This window comes from Choloepus didactylus, chromosome 15 (assembly GCF_015220235.1).
Source record: "Choloepus didactylus isolate mChoDid1 chromosome 15, mChoDid1.pri, whole genome shotgun sequence".
NCBI classification, from domain to species: Eukaryota; Metazoa; Chordata; class Mammalia; order Pilosa; family Megalonychidae; genus Choloepus; species Choloepus didactylus.
In genome coordinates this window covers 65,543,838-65,567,366 of record NC_051321.1, presented here as the reverse complement: position 1 = coordinate 65,567,366, position 23,529 = coordinate 65,543,838, and the positions used below count along the sequence as shown (strand labels likewise).

The 23,529-nt window shown below is 34.2% G+C and overlaps 1 protein-coding gene, 1 non-coding gene and 1 pseudogene across 7 annotated transcripts in view; 1 reads left to right on the top strand and 2 right to left on the bottom strand.

The window, feature by feature from the left end:
• CCAR1 (cell division cycle and apoptosis regulator 1) overlaps window positions 1–23,529 on the bottom strand; it is a 45,038-nt gene that overhangs the window by 9,120 nt on the left and 12,389 nt on the right. For 5 of the 6 annotated variants that reach the window (XM_037805260.1, XM_037805263.1, XM_037805259.1 and 2 more), the window contains 12 exons: window positions 21,623–21,816; window positions 20,577–20,691; window positions 20,263–20,455; window positions 14,227–14,356; window positions 13,950–14,111; window positions 11,110–11,335; window positions 10,445–10,558; window positions 9,738–9,904; window positions 8,805–9,015; window positions 7,908–7,991; window positions 5,724–5,909; window positions 903–1,094 (listed from right to left, as the gene is read on the bottom strand). In XM_037805260.1, the coding sequence (XP_037661188.1) occupies window positions 903–1,094; window positions 5,724–5,909; window positions 7,908–7,991; window positions 8,805–9,015; window positions 9,738–9,904; window positions 10,445–10,558; window positions 11,110–11,335; window positions 13,950–14,111; window positions 14,227–14,356; window positions 20,263–20,455; window positions 20,577–20,691; window positions 21,623–21,816 (1,974 nt within the window). The remainder of the gene's footprint in view (window positions 1–902; window positions 1,095–5,723; window positions 5,910–7,907; window positions 7,992–8,804; window positions 9,016–9,737; window positions 9,905–10,444; window positions 10,559–11,109; window positions 11,336–13,949; window positions 14,112–14,226; window positions 14,357–20,262; window positions 20,456–20,576; window positions 20,692–21,622; window positions 21,817–23,529) is intronic. The other variant, XM_037805262.1, reaches the window with a different exon arrangement.
• On the top strand, window positions 1,140–1,573 carry LOC119510715 (annotated as a pseudogene).
• Window positions 10,036–10,100, bottom strand: LOC119511059. Its single transcript, XR_005212143.1, has one exon. It is a non-coding gene; the product is annotated as a small nucleolar RNA SNORD98 (small nucleolar RNA).

The window sequence follows — 23,529 nt, the reverse complement described above, 5'->3', positions numbered from 1 at the left end:
ACTTATTTTTTTCTTGAGTAAGTACTCCATGGAAAGCACTATTAGGAGCCACTTAAATTTACGGTAACTGTTAATATAAATAAAATCAAATAGCATCTAACGTTTAAGGACATTTGCTTATTAGAGTTATTAACGTATCAAAAAATAGAAAATATTTTAATACTTTAATATGTTTTATATCAAGACCAAGAAGCATGCACTTTGTTTTATGATTGCCTCTGTATTTGTTTACAAATATCTCTTTTCAAAGTAATCCCCTTCATTTTCATCTTCCCATTCAAGAGACAACGACCCACTGGTCAAGTAAGTATGATTGGTTTTTCCAATATAATTTTAAAAATAAAATATTTTGAGATATGTTAAGAAACAATAACTAAGCATGATTATAATTTTAGATATTATGATTTTGTACAGAGTTCTACAAAATTACTTAATACTTCTAAATATTTTACTTCTCTATTTGAACAATGAAGCATTCATTCATTTATGGATAAAAGAATTCAAATGTTTTGAAAAACGACATCTATATATTGTAAAGAAGCTCTAAAATAATGATCAAAGAATTTGATGCATGTTGAAAAGATAACATCAGATATCCTGACAAAAGAACACATCATTACTTATGAAGCAGTTTAAGAAAAAAAAAGAACTGAACCTAAACTGATTAAGATTTAGATCCAACTATCAATTAACAGGACACACAGAAAGACAGAGAACATTTAAAACATACCAAAAAATGCAACTTGAGGCTACACAGGAAACTTTATAGGAAAAATTACCTGTTTTTTAACCAACAAATAAATTGCAAAAACAAAACAGAAGAGGCACACAGAGAGTTTAAGAGATATTAATCATATATGTACCTTATTTGCAACCTAATTCAATCAAACTTAAAACATTACCTCAAATGAATGTTCCTTATTATCCTCTAATCTGTAGTCCAAAAGAACACTCAAAGACATGATGCTACAATCAAACTTGCCACTTTTTGCAGCCCAATTTGGATGTACAATTATGGCTGGTTCATCAGGCAAAATGTATCTTCTTTCCCGACGCTGGCGTTCCATTTCCTCTTGACGTTTTCTTTCTTCTTCCTAGACATGTGAAATTTTAAGTCACGGTTAAGCACTGTGTACAGTATGTGTGTATATCTAATGTACACCATATAGCTTTCTTGCTCCTTGGCCACTTTGGCAGCTACTCTTGGTTGGCAGTTGTCCTACACCTTCAACAAGAAGATGGAGGCCACAAAGATCAAAAAAGTCACTTGAGTCCTTCAACTCTAACTTCCAAATTGTAATGAAGTGGAAAGAAAGTATATGCTGAGGTACAAACTGACCCTTAAGATGATCAGCCAAGCGAAAGTGAAATGTCATCCTGCCCAGCCTTGAGGGTATTCAAAATAGGGTACTATATCATGTTGACCAAAACTAGTGTCCATCACCACAGTAGCAATAATATTGAATTGGGCACAGCATGTGGAAATTACTACAAAGCATGCACACTGGTTATCACTGATTCTGGTGATCCTGATATTGTTAAAAGCTTGCCAGAACAGACCAGCAAAAAGTAAATCACGTAAAATTTTTCCTTAATAGAACTGGTCAGAGTGATTTTTTTAAAAAAGAAGTACAAATAATTAAAATTTTAAGAAAACAAAAAAATTAAAAAAAAAATTAAAAAGTACACTATATAAAGAAAAAGGGAAAAATTGCCAAGGCACTTTATGTTGACTATACCAACCATAAAGGCTGAAAAGGGAGGAAAGTTCAACTTTACTTAAGAGGATAGTAGCTCTTATGGCTCCTAATTCTTTCTTTTTTGGAATTCTCAGGCATAAGAAAATGCCTTATTCTAAAAAAGAAATAATTACCTATACTGGGATTAAATAGATGGGGGGATTCTGGGAAGATGATGGCAGCAGCATAGTTTTGGGATCTTCCTGAATTCCCACAGTTAAGAGAGAGAAGAACTTGGATACTAAAACCAAAACCCACGGACACTCAGACAACAGAACTAGGTGACACGGTATCCCCAATAAACCCCAGTAAACAAGTGGGTGAGAAAGTCACAAGAGCCACAAAAGGTTACAATGGGCTTCTGATCGACCGGAGAACAGTAAAACCCTTGTGAAGCCACAAGCATTCATTGGAAAGTGCAATAGGTCAATATAAGAACAGCTAAAACTAGGTATGCACCACCCTCAACCCCGTTGCCTCCTCAACAGCAGTGAATGAGTGCAAACAGTCCACAGATAAGATCTGAAAGGGACAGAACAGTCTAGCATCATGAACTCACAAAACTGATTTACAAGGGCTTCCTTCCAGCACAGGGCCCCATACTCTGGAGAAACTGCTGAAGTAGAAACAATATTGTACAGGATAGGGACAACAGAGAAGTAGGAAGAAAAGGTTCAGATAAAGTGACCGAGGGCAATACAGCCATGATATCTCAGAAAGGTTGTTGCTGTGTTTTTTTGACAGAACAAGAAAACAGCTCTGTGAATTAGAAAAGCTATATGAATCAAACTTCCTCATAATAAAATTTTAAGTAAACTAAATTCACATAAAAATGAGCAACAGGAAAGTACTGAGGTCAAATCCCACACAAAGTCACCGTAAGAAAAAAGAGAACACAGAACATAATCATGTCCCTACAATTGCAAGAGGGCCTTTAAGACAGAAAAAATATTTAACTATTTCAAAATGTGCTAAAAGACATTTAAGAGACTGTTATAAGACACAAAAGAACAACATAAATAAGAATTTTAAAATTAAAAATAAGGTGATAGAACACAGGAAAGAATTAGATAAAAAGAATAAATAATTTCAGGAAATTAAGACAACTAGAAGGAATATAAAAGAAAATAAGCATGAAAAATAATGCTTTAGAACAACACAAGGTAAAGAGTAAAAGTTAAAAAGAAACGAAGAGCAAAAGATTAGAAGAAAAAGTGACTAATACTGAGGACAGCAAAGAAGGTCCAATAGGTGGGTAACAGGAGTCCCTGAAGACAAAAAAAATAAGATCTGAAACTACATACTGAAAGAGTACACCAAGTATATAAAGACATTAACACAATTACCAAAATCAAAACACATTTTCTAATAAATTCAAAAATTCGTGCATCTAGGCAAAAACAGCAAGTGACTTACAGCAGAAAGAATGTCATCACTTTTCGACAGCAAAATTTAGAGTGCCATATTTAAAAGATATTCATGGAAAAGAAGTATGTACCAAGGATTTTATAGCCAACAAAAGGTGACTTTCGAGGATAAAGGGTACAGACAATCTGTTAACATGCAAGAACTTAAAACCAAGCCATTTCTCCTGCGTCTCCCATATGAATTTACCACAGGCTATAACCAAGGATTTTATAGCCAACAAAAGGTGACTTTCGAGGATAAAGGGTACAGACAATCTGTTAACATGCAAGAACTTAAAACCAAGCCATTTCTCCTGCGCCTCCCATATGAATTTACCACAGGCTATAACTGTAACCACTGGATAACCAAACAGCAGATGAGGGGAATATCTGAAAATAAAATGGTAAGAATTAGAATATCACCATTTTCAACTCCTAAGGAATCAATGATCTAGGCTTCTGAGTACCAATGGCTGCTAATATCAAAAAGTAAAAACTTGCTACTCTTTGCTTTCTTTCCTTCCCTTCCAGTCCTAAACAATTCAGTTGTAAAGGGATGCCTCCAGAAAAGGGAGGTGCCTACACAAAGCAGTGGGGGCTGGCAGAGGTGGAGCATCAATGACCCAGAGCAAAGGAGATGTCCAATTACAGGCAGTCGGATACCAAACTGAGCAAAGATGCTATCCATGCAGAGAGACAGCACAGGAGAGGGAGTCAGACCAAAGTAGAGTAAGGAGGGTATCTGGGTGGAAGAGGGGTTGGTGATGGAGAACTCAGCAAGTAAGTCAACAAGAACCAGGTTTCTCATTATTGGAGACAGGAGTAAGAAATATGAAAAAGGAGAAAACTACGATGAACCCTGTGCTGTCAGATTAGAATGGGAGATAGTGAAAACCGGTAACTTCTAATATATAAAAAACATAGAAACATACTATGTAGGTGTGTACACGGGTGTATCAATGTATGTATATATGAACATATATATATGATCCACAGGTGTGTTCACTGAGAGGGGCTGGAAGAAGTAAACTGATAACAAAAAACACGTCTTGGCTTCTAAATACCATTCTAAACTAAAAGGGACCAAGGATTCCTGGAGAAATGCCTGATTCCAGAACTAGAGCAGAGACAGTTATCAAGATAACATCTTACTGTGCAAGAAAGGAATTAAGTCCTTAAAAACTAATCGGGACAAGTCAAAGGGGCAGAGAAGCCAACTTCAAGGGGCTCTCTCAGTAGCCAACTCTGGGACAATTTCACCATCAAAATAAGCATTTATAACCCACTGAACAAAATATCATGAGTCTGTACACTTCCCTAAGAATAAGGTGATTCTCCTAAATAATCTCAAAGCCATTACCATATATAAGAAATTTAACAGTCACATCAATATTCATAAACAAATGTCTCCAACTGTCACAAAAATATTCTTTATAGCTTTTTTGTTTTCACCAAAGACACAGTCAAGTTTTACTCGGTGTACCTGGTTGTCATGTCTTGCTAACCTTTAATCTACGTCAGTGCCACATCATTTTTTTTTTTTTTTTTGTCTTTCATGATGTACTTTTTTTTTTTAAGGTTTGGGCAAGCTATATTGCAGAATTTGCTACAGTCTAGATTTATCTGATTGTTTCCACAAATTAGATTCAGGTCAAACATTTTTGGCAGGAATACTTCATAAATGATGATGTGTACTTAACAAGGCATCACATTAGCAAACATATAATGCTGGTCTGTCCAACCAATTACTGGTAACACACTTCTGATATTCCTGTATTTCAAATTCAGAAAACAAGTAACAAGCTTATGCATCAAGGAGTTACTTTATTGTGAACCAGTGAGGCATAAAAGGGCTTCAATTAAACAAGCCTCTGAGTCTTTGGGATTAAGATCCAATCAACCATAAAGCTTTAGAAGGAGCAAAAATTATGGAATAAGTACTTCACTAGAAATGAATCTCTGAGCATCACAGCCCCGTCAACCAAATTTCTCCATGTTTCATTTCTTATGTCCAAAATATCAATAATAAACTATTTAATTTACAAGGGAGGATTACAAATATAAGACTTGTAAAACAATCCAAATGTGGTACATTGTTACAATGGAATACCACTTAGCAATAAAAAGGAACAAATTATGAGACACTACAAAATGGTTGAAACTCTACTGCATTATCTAAGTTAAAGAGGTCAGACTCAAAAGGCAAATGATTTCATTTATCTGAAATTCTGAAAAAAGGCAACACTCTAAAGATAAAAACAAACAAAACAAAACAAAAAACAACAGCTCAGTGGCTCCCAGAGGCTGGGAATAGAAGAAAATTACAGAGAAGCACAGACAGGGGAATGTTAGGGGGTGATGGGATGGTTTTTTGTCTTCACTGTGGTAGTAGTAACACAACTATATGCATTTGTCAAGTCCTGGAGAACTGTTCACTAAAATGGTTGAATCTTACTGTATGTAAATTATACCTTAATAAAAAAAGAGATATATATGTGACTTAAGTTGCACATTCCAAGAACCCTCTATAAACAAATATTAATACCATTATAGTATTCTTAAATGACTTAATATATACCTCTTTATCATCTTCAGATTTTCTATCATCCTCCTCTTCCTCATCTTTTTCAGATTTCTCTAATTCCTTCTGTTCTTCTTTTTGTTCTTCTACCTTAAGCTGTTTTGTCAAACGGGCTATTAACTGGGATTTTAATCCTTTTGAACTAAGAGCTCGACTTTCTAATTCTTTTCGAAGATCATTTACCTAAATATACGAAGCATCATAAAAAAACAGAAAAAGAAAACAGGATATTGAAATAGAGAACAAACCAACAAATTAACTTTTGTCTGATTAAAAAATATTTGGTGAAAGTCCAGCTCATAAAAAAAGAAAAGAAAAGAAAAGGCTAATAAAAGTGTAATAGCTAAGAAAAATACATCTTATCAATGATATGGAATAGGATACATTTAAAAATAATAGTAATTAATATGACTTAATTGTACACATGAAAGTGGTTAAAATGGGAAACTTTGTGTTGTACTTACATTAGCAAAATAAAAATAATAAAAAAGATTACATGGGAAACACTAATGAAATGGATGAGACAGCAATTTCTATGTACAACATGGTTAAAACCAACCAACCAAGCACAAAGCTTGTACCCAAAAACTCTACTGGAATAAAAAAAATAAGTATTTTAAGAGTGGTTGCATTTGCATGATGGGCTTGAGTAATTTTTCTTCTTATATTTTTTTCTGTAGGTATCAATTTTTAAAATAAGCATGCACTATGTCTATAATCAAAAGAAATTCAAGGTTAAAAATAAGGAACCTAATAGGAAAACCATCAATCAGTATGACAAAATAAGAAAAAGTCCTGGGATAGACACTTAGTCTAATTGACATTTTTTCTGAATCTACACTACTTGATATAAAACCAGATAGCAATGATGACAACTAGAAGCAATGTAAAACCAACAAATAAAAATTCTTATGTTATCCATTCTTATTAAAACAGCAATGTGGTTTATTTTATGGCTGACAACACCTGCAAATATTTGCTGCATCTGGCCTTTTAGTACTAATTAAAATGAAGTTTTACAATGTACCCTATTTTGTAATTTAGAAGTATGGGGAGTATCAGCTGGATTTGGTTTTGGGGGTGTACATTAAAAGCTCCAATCAAGGGAGAATTTTGTGTTTTCTATTAATTTTTTTAATGACACAAGTTTTAGGAGAACCACAATTTACTGATTCACTTATTCTTGTCCCTAACTGCAAATCTGAGTGATGAATACACTTGTATCACTGAGAAAAAATATTTTGACACTTTACATATGCATTGATAGTGTCAGTTTTAAAATGATTTTGTGTTTAAAATTTCTGGCTTAAGTATTCAATGGTGCAGATTTTGAAATTTGTAGAAACAAAATTTGCTTTAAAAAACAAAACTTCCTCTAGTTTTTTGACCTTGTATACTTTTGAAATAAAATCAAGACAGAGGAAGGGGAAAAAAAAAAGGCAATGTGGGTTGGGGAGTTGGGTTAAAAACCAAAATTTCATAACCAAGGGAAAAAGTGTTTTCTGCTGAGAAGGTAAGTTAACCAGAAGACAAGCTTTTATGTGTCATATAACAAACTGCAAAATCAAGCAGTCATCAGTCTCTGACCTTCTGAACATAAACTATACATTCACATTATGAGCCCAGAGATGCAGAACTACAAAAAGGAAAACCAGTTCTAGAGACATTGGGAGCAAAGAAAAATTAGTGCAGGTTAGCCAAAGATTTTCAAAATAGGCTCCTAAAAATTTTTGTGGTAACATATATACAACACACTGATCTATTTTTTACTTTTAACTTTTATTTTAAAAACAGCAGATCTTTCTATCTTTCTTTCTTTTCTCTTTAACTTAATTAGGGACAGAAATCCTGCCTCCTCAGTTATGCCCAAATGAGAAAACAATATTGCTCACAATATAGGCACTTGTATAGTGCAGACATTCAAAAGATATTGGTGGATTTATAAAGTCAACTTTTGTTTAACAATATATAAAGTATTTATGTACCAAATATATACACTATATATAGTATAATATATAATATATATTAAAAAATTAATAGGTTTCATCTTGAATGGCTTTTATCTGAAAAAACAAAAACAAAACAAAACCAAACCACTGTCCTTTTATCTGAAAAGACACCACCAATGTTACTCTTCTTGTTTAGAGAATTCAAATAAAATCCCATCACTTTCAAAGTTACCTTCATTGTCTTTGGATCAAGTTTAGACCAATGGGTAGGTGTGGAAATTTCTTTAGCTTCACCATCATCCTTCTCTTCTTCATCCTGATATACAAAGTTAAGAACATAATTACTACCTTGAAACCTTAAAATAAAAGTAATTTATTTTTAAAAGTTTGTTGCTGATCTGTGCAAGGTCACAATGTTTCAGATTGTCTTCTCCTAAAGTTATTATTTAGGCAAGTCCACGTACATACATTCTACCACTTTAACTGATCACAAAGACACTCATCAGCCAATCAAAGCCAGATCTGTGAAACACAAAAGGGTGATAAATTACAACACAAAGGATATCAGGGATGCACAAACACTGCCGGTCTCCACTAACCACACAGTGTGTGATCTTGCCCCAATATTTAAGCCACCCAAAGTTAAGACTGATTTAGTCAGACCTTTCAAATGTACCAAAGACGCTGCCACAAAGCCTGAAATTTCAAATCTCTCAGACTTGTGGTTGTCCAATTTCAAATATCCATGACTAGAACTGATGACCGTAAAAGAGAAAATTTTTTAACTTTTAGAAAATGGCAAAATGTTTAAAATGGCTTAATACTGAATCTTGCTCAACAACTGGTCCCAGATTCCAGCAACTAGACCTATGATAAAAACAAAATTTTGTGCAATTCAAGCACAACTTATTATCCTTTGAGGTCTCAGCACTTTTAATGTTAGCATAATAGACAGTTTTTTTTCAGAGAAAAGAATATGCAACTACACTGCTGAAAGCTGGATTACCAGTCGCTGTTACCAGTTATGTTCCTCCATGTGTGTTTGTTATGTAGTGTGTGGTGTGCATTTGTGCCTGTGTTCCTGTGCCTGTGAGAAGCGGAAATAGAAAAAGGGATTAGCGTTCAGTGCCTGTTCTCCATCAGCCTCCTTGCGTTCACCCTGAAGCTTCTCGACCAGCTGCTGCTTGTATCCTCGGGAGAGGGTTTCCCACTCTGAGCGGGTGGGAAGGCAATGCCAAACATCCGGGAAAAATAAAACCACTGTCTCCACATGAGCTGGAACTGTACGCCCCTTGTGGGTCTCCTCAGGGCGATGGTAGCGAATCTCTGCAAAACGGTACCTGTTGCAAGGGAAGAAGCATGTTGGAAAAAAAATTCTAAAATACATTTTAAAGACCCTAGTTCACTTGTAGCACATCAAGTAAAGAAATTTTGCTGCAAGAACTTGAGGTTGGTCTAAAGAAAAAAAAATTATAGAAGCCATAGTTCCTCTTTTGGTACATTTGTACAATATTTTATTGGTTAAAAGAAGAGTATGTTCCCCAAAGCATTTTCAAGTTTGATTACAGAGCTACCCATATTTTAGAGAATACCTGAAGAAGCTGGATAGCTGTTCAGATTTCATGTGCTAAAAAAGAATATTCTCAATTAAGTCATAAGAAACATACTAAAATACATAGGACAAATAAGCCTCAAGAGAAAATATGGCTGAACAAAAATAACCAGCAACTATGTCATCTTATAACAAAAGAATTATAATGAAATGAAGTTCTCTCTTGACGATCTTCTCCAGCTATGGGTGAAATGAAAAATATTTTCAACATACATCCAACTTCTGAAGTACATGATAACAAAGCATATAAATTTTCACTTTATTTTGATTAGTTCTTAATCCTTTTTTTCCCCAAAACACTTTTGGCACCAAATACTTTTGCTACAAATGGGGATTTACCCACATGACCAACACTGGGAAAATAAGGGGGGAGGGGTAGGCTGACCGACAAAAATGTCTACATAAACTATTTGAAAAACACTTCTACTCAAGAAATGAACTGGTACTTACCATTGTGTGCACACACTTAGATCAATGCCTGTCAGAGCCTTACAACAGCGAATAGCAGTCTTAATCAACACAGAGGGGTCTTTTTCTGGGTCTGGTCCATCCAACGAAGGAGACCAGTGACCTCCAATGGCCATGGCTTCATCCTTGCCTTTCATGCCCACTAAAAACTAATTCAAAACAAAGAATCATTTAAATACACCATGCAATCTTCCAAATGATGAAGAAAATACTTAAAAAGGAAAGGCACAAACCTTTCCAATATCATTTTTACTACCTCTGGTATCTGTCAGTCAAGGAAGAGTTCAGCTCATCATGTTCCACACTGCATTTCAGCAATGGAATAGGATTTACACATCATAACTCATCCTTCTAAAATATTTCTTCAGATTAAGAGTTCTTTTAAAAAAACAAGCTACAATTCAAACTTCAACAGGATCTAAAGATAAACTAAATCCCATTACCACTAAGATTTTTCTATGCTACAAATATAAACATCAAATTACAGTTTAACTAGATACACAAATAAGATAGTCATGTCCGCAATGAGAAAAACATACTGCATCCTTAAATTCTGAGTGCCTTAACAATACTAAAATTATTAAGTAAAACTTAAAGATTGAAAAGGCAGTATTTTTCATTATATATATATCATTATAACTGAGCAAAATAAATACGCACCTAAAGTTAAAGTAAATGTTTCATTTTACCTTAACAAGTCTAGCAGGATGTTGAAATCCATCTCGAAGTTCTTGTGGGTCTTCAGCAAGAGCACATGACTTATGATACAAATCTTCCATACTAGGGCTAGCCATCAGCATTACCTATTATAGTCAAATAATTCAATCCTGTCAAAAGTCTAAAGTAATGTAAAAAAATGAGAAGCACTACTAACTATCCTTACGAACTAATTATCCAAAATCTTTTGTAAAACTGAAAGGTAAAATGCCACAACAGAAATGGTATTAAATACCTTAACCTTATAATTACATAGTTCTAACCTTCCGAGGGATGCTTTTTAGCTCAAATGATGTTTTAAAATAGCAGAAAACTACTGACTGCAAGCAACATACTGAATGCTACTTTAAAGACTGTACATTTAGTGCTTTCATCCAACATTAAGTTTTATCTGGGGCTACCTGAAATCATAGAACATTCCAAAAAGCTCAATAAAATCAGATCTTCATATTTTTATGAAGTTCAAAATGTTAAAACAATAATCCTAAGAGCTAAGGCAAAGAGACGTTAAATTACTTAAATAACCAAATCAGAATCAGGCAGACAAAAAAACTTTCTGAAGAATCTCTCCACATATCCTCTCATTATGAATAACTGCTAAGAAATGTTAAGTAGTTTATCACGGTGGAATACAAACCTTTGCACTGTATAAGTGGTCAGCATCTGGAGGATCAAGAATAGCTATATTTTTCTCCAAGGACTCTACTTCTCTATGCATTACATAGAAATTGCAGTAATTTCCCAGCTGAAATGGTCTTGACAAAGGAAAAGCATCCACCCATGTAAACTGAGCATCAAAAAAGTCACTAGGTATATATAAATTCTGATAACGGCGCCTTAGTTCCATCATGTCACAACTAGGACTGAAAAACAGACACAAGTAGTGAATAAATGAAAGCCTTAACACTGAAGATTATGTAATTATTCTCTCAATTCTGAAGCCAAATATATAATCTGATACCGTTAAAAGCCAGCTACAAATGGACAGTTATTGAGTTATAGATTTGCACACAAGCATATGAAAATCTTATTTTCAAATCTGTTTACTAATAGCTTTAATAAATGACTAGTATCTAAGTGTCACTGTTTTCTTTTACGTTTTGTATGTAGCTTGCACATTAGAAAAGACCCTTGAAAGTGAAATTCAACCCTGGCTCCAGAGAAGATGTGAATAAAAGCAGTTCTACATCAGTCAGAACTCTGCATCATTTGAGAAAACCATGGTTCATATAGGGTGGGTACCAAATTAGTATCTGGTACTCAATCAGGCCTATTCACTGTAGAAAAGTTTTGTTCTATAATAAGCTCCAAGATGAAGCATACCTACATTCAAAATTAAAAACAAAAATCCACCTGAAAGCAAAATCCAGACGTTTTTTGATTATTCACACCCCTGTACACCTCTATGCTAATGATAAATATCCATACCTGATTATTACGAAAAGGGGATAAGTTTCTTGCCTTTTAAATCTGGAATACTGATTTTTTTTTTAAAGGACCATTTTCTTTTTTTCTGAAAAACAGAACTTTTAAAGGAGAGGAACTCAAAGGTAAGTTAATCCAGTAAAAGGCCAAGAGATTTCTGTTAAAAGCATAATAAAAATTGGACATCATCAACAATTTTTAAGATATGAAGACAAACAAAACTGTCTTTTTAAAAGAAAACTGAAGACACAGGCATGAAACGTGAATATACACAGGGATGTCTTTCTATTTTAAACCTAAATATAAGAGAATGATAAACTTGTCAGCTGTTTGCTGATACAATTATACTTTACCTGGACAAGATTCTGCTGTTAAAACAATGTGAAAAACAAGTATCTGAGTTTTGTTTTTCAAAGGAAATGTGTGCAAAAACAAAGTGTTAGTAAAAGTATGTGTAATAGTTTCCAGTAAAATACCACAAGAATTTCTGAAATTGTGTTTTATCCCATGGGAGTAAAATCTACAATATAGCAAAAGTTAAGAGAGAAGTACAAATAAATCACTTCTTGGCAGTCTCCTATAATCATATCACTTTAAGAAAATCTTGATTTCCACAACTACAGATGAGAGAAGATACGGAAACTTTAAAAAAATTTATATTTATAATGGGTTCATTAGATGTTCTGGGAATTTACCAAAATGGTAAAGTGAAACTGTGGTCTAACTTGAGAGAAGGTAGACAGCCATCCAATTTTACATCCTATGCATCAACTCTTCTTGGAATAGCATTACAGATTAGGAATATTATCTGGGGTCTAGGGAAGTAGTTTTACTTCCAAAGGGTTTCTCTGAAATATGCAGATGCATGTGCAGAGCTTTATTTTTAAGTAGAAGTGTAAACAAAAATAAGAAAACTAGTATTAAAGAGTAGTTGTGATTTGACCACAAGCAAAAGTGAGTAAATGAACAACCATATAATATAATTAAACAAAGTCAACCAACTTTAAAGGAACACTATCTTGGGATTAAGTATCTTAAATAAAATACCATGGATGTTCACTGGATCTAGAACTGAAAATAGAAAATTTAGGTTTTAATAGGCCAGTATTGTGAATATTAATTTTTACACTTTGGTGAAATGAAGCAACACCGTCTCAGCACTGAAGTGAATACTTACTTGCTCCTATACCAAACAGCTTTTGAACATTTTTTTTTTCCCTGAGCACTGCTTTTTATGATTCGTTTTATTTTACTGTTAATTTTTCTTAAGTTTTCCCATGTTGTTGATCTGATTTATAAACAACTACCAGTCCCAGGTACTTTAGATGATTCCACCTTTACCTCTTAAGTTTTTTTTCTTTTATCAACTTGACTTTTTTATGAATTACAAGTTCACAGCTATTACCTCAAAGACCACAACTCATTATACCACCATCACTTACTGAGCAGACAACTGTCATACACTAGGTTAAATGCTTTAGATACATTAACCCAACTTGTACTCACGATAATTCTGTTAGATGATAACTCCATGTTGCAGATGAAGCTCAGAAATTCATGGTAACTTGCCCATGGCCTGATTCCAAAGGCTGTATAATGTATTTGTGTATACATACACACACACACCCGTGTATGTGTATATGTGCCTCCGTGTGTATTTGTCACTCATCTTTCTATTATACTACACTGCAAATTACTGCTTCATCATACACAATGGGCTATTTTATAAAACTTAAAGTTATCAATTAATCTGGATCTTAAAATAATTCTAACTTATCAAAACAATTTCATCACAGAAGAATTTCCTCCAGGAGCTGCCTTTTTCAATAGGTGATACCCTTATAATGATTAATGTATGAAAATAATGCACCCTTGCAGACAATTAAAATGCTATTTCAAATTGCGTTTCTCCCCTTATATAAACTAAAAGCACTAAATTTCAGGTTATCAAAGTCAGAAGAAAATTTCTCTATGTACACATTCTGTCTAACAAATTATACAAAACCGTGAAATTTGTAATTCAATAAAACAATGGAGGGAAAAAGAACCTACCAATCTAAAGAAAACTTTGAAAACTGAACTGTGTAACGTGGAACAACACGTCGAACTCTCCGAGGTGATCGTTCTCTCTCTCTTCGAGGAGATCTCTCCCGGGAACGTTTTCTCTGAGGTGATCTTTCTCTGGATCTACGTCTTTCTCTCTCTCTTTCACGACTTAAAACAAAATTTTCTAAAATTATGGCTATTTCTGGGTATTATAGAAGAGTTCTTTAATGTAATAATTGGTAATAACAGCAACAAGATTCCACAGTATACTTTTCAAACATACCTTCGGTCATCTTTTCTGTTAGGTACTTGATCCCCTCTGTCATTCCTTCCAGAAAATCTGGATGGTGGATCTAACCTTCGTGCTGGTTGTGGCTGTGAAACTATACGGACTGGGGGCTGCAGTAAACCAGCTTAAAAAGATATGGAAAAAATTTTTAACTTATCACATAAAAATAAAAGCATTACTTAGATACATTTTATAGATAAAAATTGTTGGCTACAAAAACACCAACAAATAACTGGGAATCACTAATTTTTTTTTTTACAAAGTCAGCATAGTCTATAACAATTTTTAAAAAATATCTACTGTCTTGGTGAATTCTTCCTAGTATTGTAAAATAACAATTTATCTTAAAACAAAGTTAAACATTTATTTCCAAGTAGGACAGTATATTTGTACCATCTCTCATACAATGTAAACTTAATAATTTAAGGGCAGATATAAGTATTTCAAAGAGTTTAAAAACCAAACCCTTCACAATTTTGGATTAAAATACTCCTCACCTCTCAATATCTCCTTTGGCAACAAAGATTTTAAAAAGATGTTTTTCTTCAAAGTTTGCTAAAACCAGCCCAATAAAGGTAGCAGAAGCTTTAGGGCTGCCACTCCACAGGTTTGAACAATCAGCAAGAACTGACAGAAACATCTTTCTCAAAGCTCCAGAAAACAGTTAAAGGCTTACAGAAACAAAGTGAGCTCCCACTCAAGAAAAAGGTTACTTAGAAGTGGGAGGATCTTGTGGCACACTAGCTGGCCCGTATCCTATCCCTTCATTGGCTGCACAAAGTGCCAGCCCATGCTCCCAGTAGAAGTCACTATCCTGGTTCCACACGGAGCAGGAGTAACTCTCATGCACATACTAGGGACATGTGTGTCTCGGCCTATCTCTCTGGTGGACAAGAACTTGCTCTGAGTGTAGCAGGCAGCTCACATGGCTATTCTGCAGCATGCTTGTGGGAGAATAGACAAGTTGTGGCTCCCTGAGGCAAGGGAATGCTGGCTATCAGACATACACATAAGTGTCCAGGACCATATGAAAACTGTTTCCCAGGGCAGAAGGGACATTAGTAGCCACATAAAGGGAGGAATTCCTGGGGCCACAGAAGCATGACCAAGATGTTCAAACAAAACATGTGGAGAAAGGATTAGGGAGGCCCTTAAGCTTTGGCCTGAAGCTATTTTCTAAACTCACTGTATGAATAAGCCATGAAGGCAAGCATTTGAACAGGTCAAAAGACACAGACTGGGAAGGGGTTCTTTTTTCCATGTTTAAAACTTCTTTTTGTTAGCTCCTGGCATTGAAGAAAGGTTTAACAACAGATGCAACCTTAAAGAACAGATACCCTACAGTCTAAAGTCCAGGGATAACACATTAAAATACCAAAATCTTCAAGATTCAACAAAAGATTACAAAACCTATAAAGAAATAGGAAGCGATGGCCCAGGCAAATGAAAATATTAAAGCATTAGAAAGTTATCAATAAGGAGGACCAGAACTGGGACAAACCAAAGGCTTTAAAAATGGTCCTAAATATGTTCAAAGAGTTAAAGGAAAACATGAACAAAGGACTAAAGGAAATCAGGAAAACAGATGAACAATTCCCTAGAGAGGTTCAACAGCAGACTGGAACTGGCAGAAGAAAGATTCAGAGAAACTGAAGAGAATCACCCAGTCTGAAGAGAAGAATGAAGGAAGAATGAAGAAAAGTGAACATAATCTGAGAAACCTGTGCGACACCATCGAGCATACCAATATACGTATTATGGGAGTCCCAGAAACAGGAGAGAGAAAGAGGCAAAAATAAATAAAAATAATAAGGAAATAATGACTGAAGACTTTCAAATTTAATGAAAGACATTAATATACACATCCAAGATGCTCAGCAAATCTCAAATAGGATAAACCCAATCAAACAGACACACAGGACACCATGCTATAATCAAACTGTCAAATGCCCAAGAAAGAAAATTCTGAAAGCCATAGAGAGAAGCAACATGTCACATAAAAGGGAGTGTCAGTAAGATTGTCAAGGCAATATATATGTTATGAGAAATAACTGGTTTATACTCAAAAGGTATAAACATGTAATTGGTGACAAGAACCACATAAAGGTGGGGGATGACAGAGGGGTATATTTTGTATATATTGTTTGTATATATTACTGAAATTAAGTTAGTATCAAAGCAAATGAGATTGTTATAGATTTAAGATGTTAAATTTAAGCCCCCTCCTAACTACAAAGAAAATATTGGAGAATATGCAAGCTCATAAAGACAGAAATTAGAATACAGGATCCCAAAGGCAGGGGACAGGAAGAATGAGAAGTTTCAGTAATGGAAGGTGGTGAGGATACTGTAATATTGTGAATGTGATTAATCCTACTGAATGGAATGCTTGAGAGTGGTTGAGATGGGAAAGTTTATGGTGCATATATGCTGCCACAATTAAAACAAAGAAGAGCAAGAACTAAAGAGACAATGACAATTAAATGCAATACATGAAGCTGGTGGAGATCTAGCAGGGGAGGAGAAAAGGCTCAAAGGGACATTACTGGGACACAGGAAAAAAACAGAATATAGACTGTTTTATATCAGTGTTAAATTTCTTCAACTTGACACGAGAACTTAAGATGAATATCCTTATTAGGAAATGTACACAGCAGTATTAACTGTTCAAGTAGCATGATGTATACAACCTACATTCAAGTGTTCGGAAAATGACTGAAACAGGTTGATAGAATGATGTGGCAAATATGGCAAAATGTTAAAACTGGTGGCTCTCGGTTATCTGGGGGCACAGGGGTAGGGTTCCCTGTATGAAGTTGATATTATTTTTGTAACTGTCCTGCAAGTTTGAAAGCATTTCAAATGAAAGTTCTAAAAAAATTCCTAAAACCTCATTAAGAAGTCTTCAATTTAAAGGACTTATGAGAAAAAGAAAGGTCTATGAAGGGTAGATATAACTGTCCCACATTACAGAAAAATGATTAGATATACAGACAAACTGACTGATAGGAGGATAGAATAAAACAACACATGGCAAAAGATTAAAATTTGAACCATCAAAAGCAGCAGTTGGCAAAAAATTTCTGTAAAGGGCCAGAGAATAAATATTTTAGGCTTTGCGGCTGACGTGGGCTCTGTTGCATATTCTTTTTTTTTACAATCCTTTAAAAATATAAAACCCATTCTTAGCTTAAGGATAATACAAAAACAGACCATTAGCCAAATCTGAGACCTACAGTTTTGAAGACCCCTGCTCTACACTAATGAAAAATTACTGTGGAACAAGGTATTTGCAGGGTACCAAAATAGCACCCACAGGTTAACTGCTAACAGAAAAAGATCTCCTTATGATAGAAAGATCTGCTGGTCACTACTTTGACGAAGTGTTTAAATTTAGTATTAACAATAGTGGAACAAACTGAAAACAAGTGCCTCCTAATATGACTCAATGTGAATTACAAAGAATCAACTGTAATGTACTCTTGCCAAAAGCCTGAACTTTTAATTTTTATTTGGCAAATAGAGGAAGGAACAAGGTAAAAATACCAAAAGGTACCTCAAACCCACTAAAGTAGCTATTATTAAAAATACAGAAAATTACAAAAAGCTAGTGAGGACGTGAAGAAATAGCAACCCTCACACATTGTCAGTGGGAATGCAAATGGTGCAGCTGCTGTGAAAAACAGTTTGGTGGTTTCTCAAAATGTTAAACACAGAACAACTATATGACCCAGCAATCCCACTTCTAGGTATATACACAGAACACTTGAAAGCAAGCACTTGGACAGATTATTTGTACACCAATGTTCACAGTTAACATTACTTGCAAAAGCCAAAAGGTAGAAGCAACCCAAGTGTCCATCAACAGGTGAACAGATAAACAAAAACTGACATATACATACAATGGAATTTTATTCAGCCTTAAAAACGAATGAAGTTCTGATACATGCCACTTCATGGATGAAACCTGAAGACATCATCAGGCTGTGTAAAACAGTTAGAAACAAAGGGAAAGGTATTGTATGATTCACTTATGTGAAATAGGTGGAGTAGGCAAAATTACCGAGACAGAACGCAGAGGACAGGTTACCAGGGGCATGAGACTGGGGAACGAGAGTAAATACAAAATGGGTGTAGGATTTCTGTTTAGAGTGATGGAAAAGTTCTGATTATGGATGGTGGTAAGGGTAGTTAGTGCAACAACGTGAATGTGCTTAATCTCACCAAATAGTATGCTTGGGAGTGGCTGAGTTGGGAAAGTTTATTCTGTATATATGTTTCTGCAATTAAAAAAGAAAAAGCAACTAAAGGGACAATGACAATTAAATGCAACACACAGTCCTGGACTGATTTTATAATGGAGGACAAAAGGCTCAAAACGATGTTAACTGATACACATATTTGTATATATACACACATAACAAACAGACAAAGCAAACATGGGAAAATGTTAACACAGCTGTTCGATAAAGGTAGTAAGTATACAAGTGATCATTATACAGTTCTTTCAACTTTTCTGCATAGTTGAAAATTTTCATAACAAAAATTGGGGAGGCTAAGAAAAATAACAGACAAAAGAAGAATGTGATGATTACACAATAGGTGATGACACTGTGAGACTGTATATTTTGGATGTTATTATATAGTATATGAATATACTTCAAAATTTGCAGTTAAAAATGGGAATAAAATCAAAAACAAAAATAAAAGAACTGCTAACTTATGTTTCCTACATTAAATAATGTAGGAAAAACTAAAGATTTATAAGCTAGCATTGCTGAAGGAGTTGTAATTGCCACTGGAGATTTCTCCACTCTCCAGCAACTAATCCTTAGCATACCTCCAACTCCACTAAAATCAAACCCATCCTATCATACCTATTTCTTTCCTTCCATTTTTCCCCCTACTCTACTCTCATTGTTCCTGTCAATCTTCCAATGAGCCCATGAGACAAATTACCACCAGAAACACTGCTTTCCTGAACCTTTCCACAGAAGCCATCTCTCTTAAGACAGTGGCAGTGGAAAATGCTGTTTAAGTCCCAATGAACAAGTGGAAAACAGAAACTTAGGAAAATATGAGAAAGAAAAAAAAATCAGAAACCATGGCATTTGGAAGAACCAAGTAGTTTGGAAATAGTTTGACATTACCTAGTAAGTTTAAGATACATAAACCTTCTGTTCCAGCAATTCCACTCAAAGGTTATATATACACTAGAGCAACTTGTGACATTGCCCCTGAACACATATATGAGAACATTCATAGCAACATTTTCAGCAATAGCCAAAAACTAGAAACAACCCAAATGTTTACCAAAAAAGAACAGATAAACTGTGCAATATCCATTCAATGGACCACTATGCAACAACAAAAATGAACAAACTAGAGCCACATGGAAGAGTATGAAAAACTTGAGCAAAAGAAGCCTTACACAAAAGGTTATATAGTGGAATCACTTTATGTAAAGTTCAAAAACAGATAAAGAGATAAATTGTATTGTATGAGGATGCATACTTACAGGGTAAAACTACTAAAAGAAAAAAAGCTAATAATTTTTTGTTAACTTGGGGAGTGATCAAATGGTGTTCATTTAATAACTCATTTATAATGTATAATATATGTTCTGCTAGTTTTATCACTTTGCTGTAAATATCAGAATTTATAATAAAGAAGAGGAAATGCCACAATTACAAAAAAAATCAATTAAATAGGCTTCTGTAAGCCAAGACTCATTTTTAGTAGTTTCTGTAAGAAAATGTCTGAAATCTGAAACAATCAATTTGCAAAGGAAATTTTAAAACACGGCTCATTCATTGGATGCACTATGGTTCAATGAGTACTTGAAAGTACAACTACCAACTACCCGACTCTATGTATATAAAGTATTATTGCTAATGTTTATAAGAAATAAGTTTCAAAACATTTTCTTCCTGTTATTACAGTTAAGACACAAATAGTGGGGCAGTTTTAGTATATCTGATTATTTGTTTTAAATTCACAAATTGCAAAGATACATTCTGTATGTAATACCTTTCTGCTGTGGTTGCTGTAATAAAGGCTGCGGCTGTGTCTGCAATAGTGGTGTAATAGAAGCTGCTGAAATCTGTGCTTGCAGCAGTGACTGGGGCTGGGGTTGAGCCTGAACACCAAACGTAGTCTGCGGTGCTATCGGCTGAAGTACGGCAGGAGGAGTCTTCAGTAAAGGTTGGGTTTGGGACTGATTCTTAACAAAAATAAAGAAATAAGATATCACGAAAAATAAAAATGAAAAAATTCTTGTGAACTGGACAACTCAATTACTTAGTTTCTACAATACCGAACACTCACTAAAATATTTTATGTACCTGATTTGGTAGAGTTTGAATTCTTTGCGCATTCCATTTAAAAGGCATATTAGGATTATAAGTAGCTTCAACCAATACTCGGTCACCTACTTGGGGGGTTTTCCCTTTGACAGCACTGCAAAAACACAAAAAAAATTAAGTTAAATATAAACACAATTAAAAGAGAAACCCCCCTAGTTGTTAAAAGAGTTCTTTGTATGGGTTTTGTATTATTTTATAACTGTCTTATAAGTTTGAAATTAATTTGAAAATAAAAAATTTAAGTGGGATATAAAGAAACTTCCCTGCAAAAGATTTATACACTTAATATTTTAAAGTAAACTGTAACTGAAATGAAAACATAAAAAGCTCTTTTAAAAAGCAGATATACCTCCTAGACATTTGTTTTAGAACTGATCATGAGTTTCACTCTCTCTAGATATACACAAGGTTTGAAGCATAAGAAATAATTTACCACCCCATATTCTCCTAAATTCTGTGTCTGTCTATGTAGCATTTCCTAACTTTTATAACCCAAGAGTAAGATTAGCTTTGACTCTGGAAAGATAAACGCAGAGAAGATGGAAAATACCCAGTCCAGTAGGAGGCAAAAACCATCATCAGGACAAAAAAAAAAAAAAAAAATTTTGTACAGTAATTAATTTCAATTTCCAAACAGACTACTTCTAAGAAAGCTTGTTAGAAATGTATTTTAAATATCTAAGGAAATTCATATTTCCTGCAACTACAACAAAATCGAATTAAAAAAAAAAACCACTACTGTAAATATGCTAGTTCAAACATTTAATCCTCCTTATTTATCTAACTCCTATAAAATATTTATAAAGAATTTACCATAACTAGTTTGTTCAATGATCAAAAGATATCCTTTACCACATTCTCCATCAAAAAAGGTCACAGGTATCAACACAATAAAAGCTGAATGCTTAAAACAGAAATAAATTACAGCTAAACCACAATCCTATGCCACAATTAAGCAGAGGCTTTTATCAACATACTTAATGCTTAACACAAGACAGCATCTGCCAACACTTAACGAAGCTTACCTAAGCTGAAAGAATACATCCTCATCCACAAAACCAAACGTATCATGTAGCTTTGTAACCACCCCTGTGAAAACACGCTGCTTCTGGGGTTGTGTTTGTTGCTGACTTGACCTTGGCGTTGGATATGATACAGTTATCTGTGCTGCAGGCTGAGGAGTAGACAGGCTAAGGCTTGTAGGCAGTGCAACAGCTGGCTATAAAACAAAATTAACACTGAATTAAGATAATGACTTAAAATTGTCTAAAAATAACTTTAAAACTAACCCAAAATATTAAAATTTATTTGAAGTTAGAAAAAAACAGTATCAACTCTGAAAAGTTATGTTAGGTCTATTTCATCATTTAATTCCCTGAGATGAGTGTGCACACAGGTTACTCCAAGAAAAAAAGGTCCCATGGTCCAATGAGTTTAAAAAACAGTGCAGAAAAGGGGAAAACAGTGAGAATTTTAGGGTATATAGATGCTAACACATGCATACACACACAAAAACCCCAAAGAACTGTACAACACAGAGAGAACCCTAATGTAAACAGTGGGCTGAAGTTGATAGCATAATTGTAATATTATATTGTGAACTATAACAAAAGTACCACACTGATGTAAAATGTTAATAACAGAGAAAACTGTGTTTGCGAGGGGGGTATATGGGAACTCCGTACTTGCTGCATGTTTCTGAAAAACCTGAAACTGCTACAATTAAAACAAAAACAAAAACAAACACACCACAGTGATATCTGAGAACCCTCTTCGAAATTCAAAATCCACACTGGCACAATAAAGGCTCTGAAAGTCCTATTATAGAGTACAGGAACTTGTTATTTCTTAAACTTTGATCATACAATTATTTTTTCATGTAATTTCTATCACCACATGATACTAATGTTCTATGGAGTGAACTCTGGGAATAGCTGTTCTAAGGAAAGACAGCTTTTCAGCTTTCAGCTTTTCTTAACATAGAAATTCTAGTATTGGGGATTGAAAATAGGAGATAAGTGTTGGTCAATTTTAGTTCCTTGTTTAATAAAAAACAAATAGTGAGTTTGATTTCTCAGTTAAAGTACACTTTATTTTTTAAAAAATAGGTTAACAGCTTCAAAAATAAAAAGATACAAAAAGGTATGCAATGAAAAGCTTCTGTCTTATCCCTTTACTCAGTTACCCAGGTTCCCTATTCATGAGACAATTACTGTCAATAATTTTTATTACAGAACCTCCTGGAGATGTTTTACACAAATACAAGCACACAGATAGACAGACAGACAGATACAGATACGCCTCCACTCCCTTTTATATTAATGGAAGCATATAATACATATGGCACTATAAACCTTTTCTTCCACTTCTCATATCTAGGATATGATTCCACATCAGTACATAAAGAAGTTCCTTTTCATTTTAACAACTACATAGTATATTTCACTCTATGTACATCCAGGGGTCTGCCAACCATGGCCATGGGCCAAATACAGCTCACAGTCTATTTTTTTGTAGAGCCTACGACCTAAGATTGGTTTTTATACTTTTTAAGGGTTGTTAAAACAAAACAAAACAAAACAAACAAACAAACAAAAAAAACCAGATATACAACAGAGACTGTAAGTGGTCCTCAGAGCCTAAAATATTTACTATCTGGACCTTTACAGAAAGTTTGCTTATTCCAGGTATATACCATAAATTAAACTGGCCATCTATTTAGGACATTTAGGTAGTCCCTAATTTTTTGCTCTTATAATATAAACAGCTGCAGTGAATATCCTATTTCATCTGTCATATTGCATTTGTGTGATTATGTTTTTAGGACAAATTCTCAGAAGTGGCTTTGCTCACTTAAAAATTTCAAGCAGGAATACTTAAAAAGTTATTTTAACATGGTTAAATTGCTTTTATCAAACAGTGAATTTTAAAT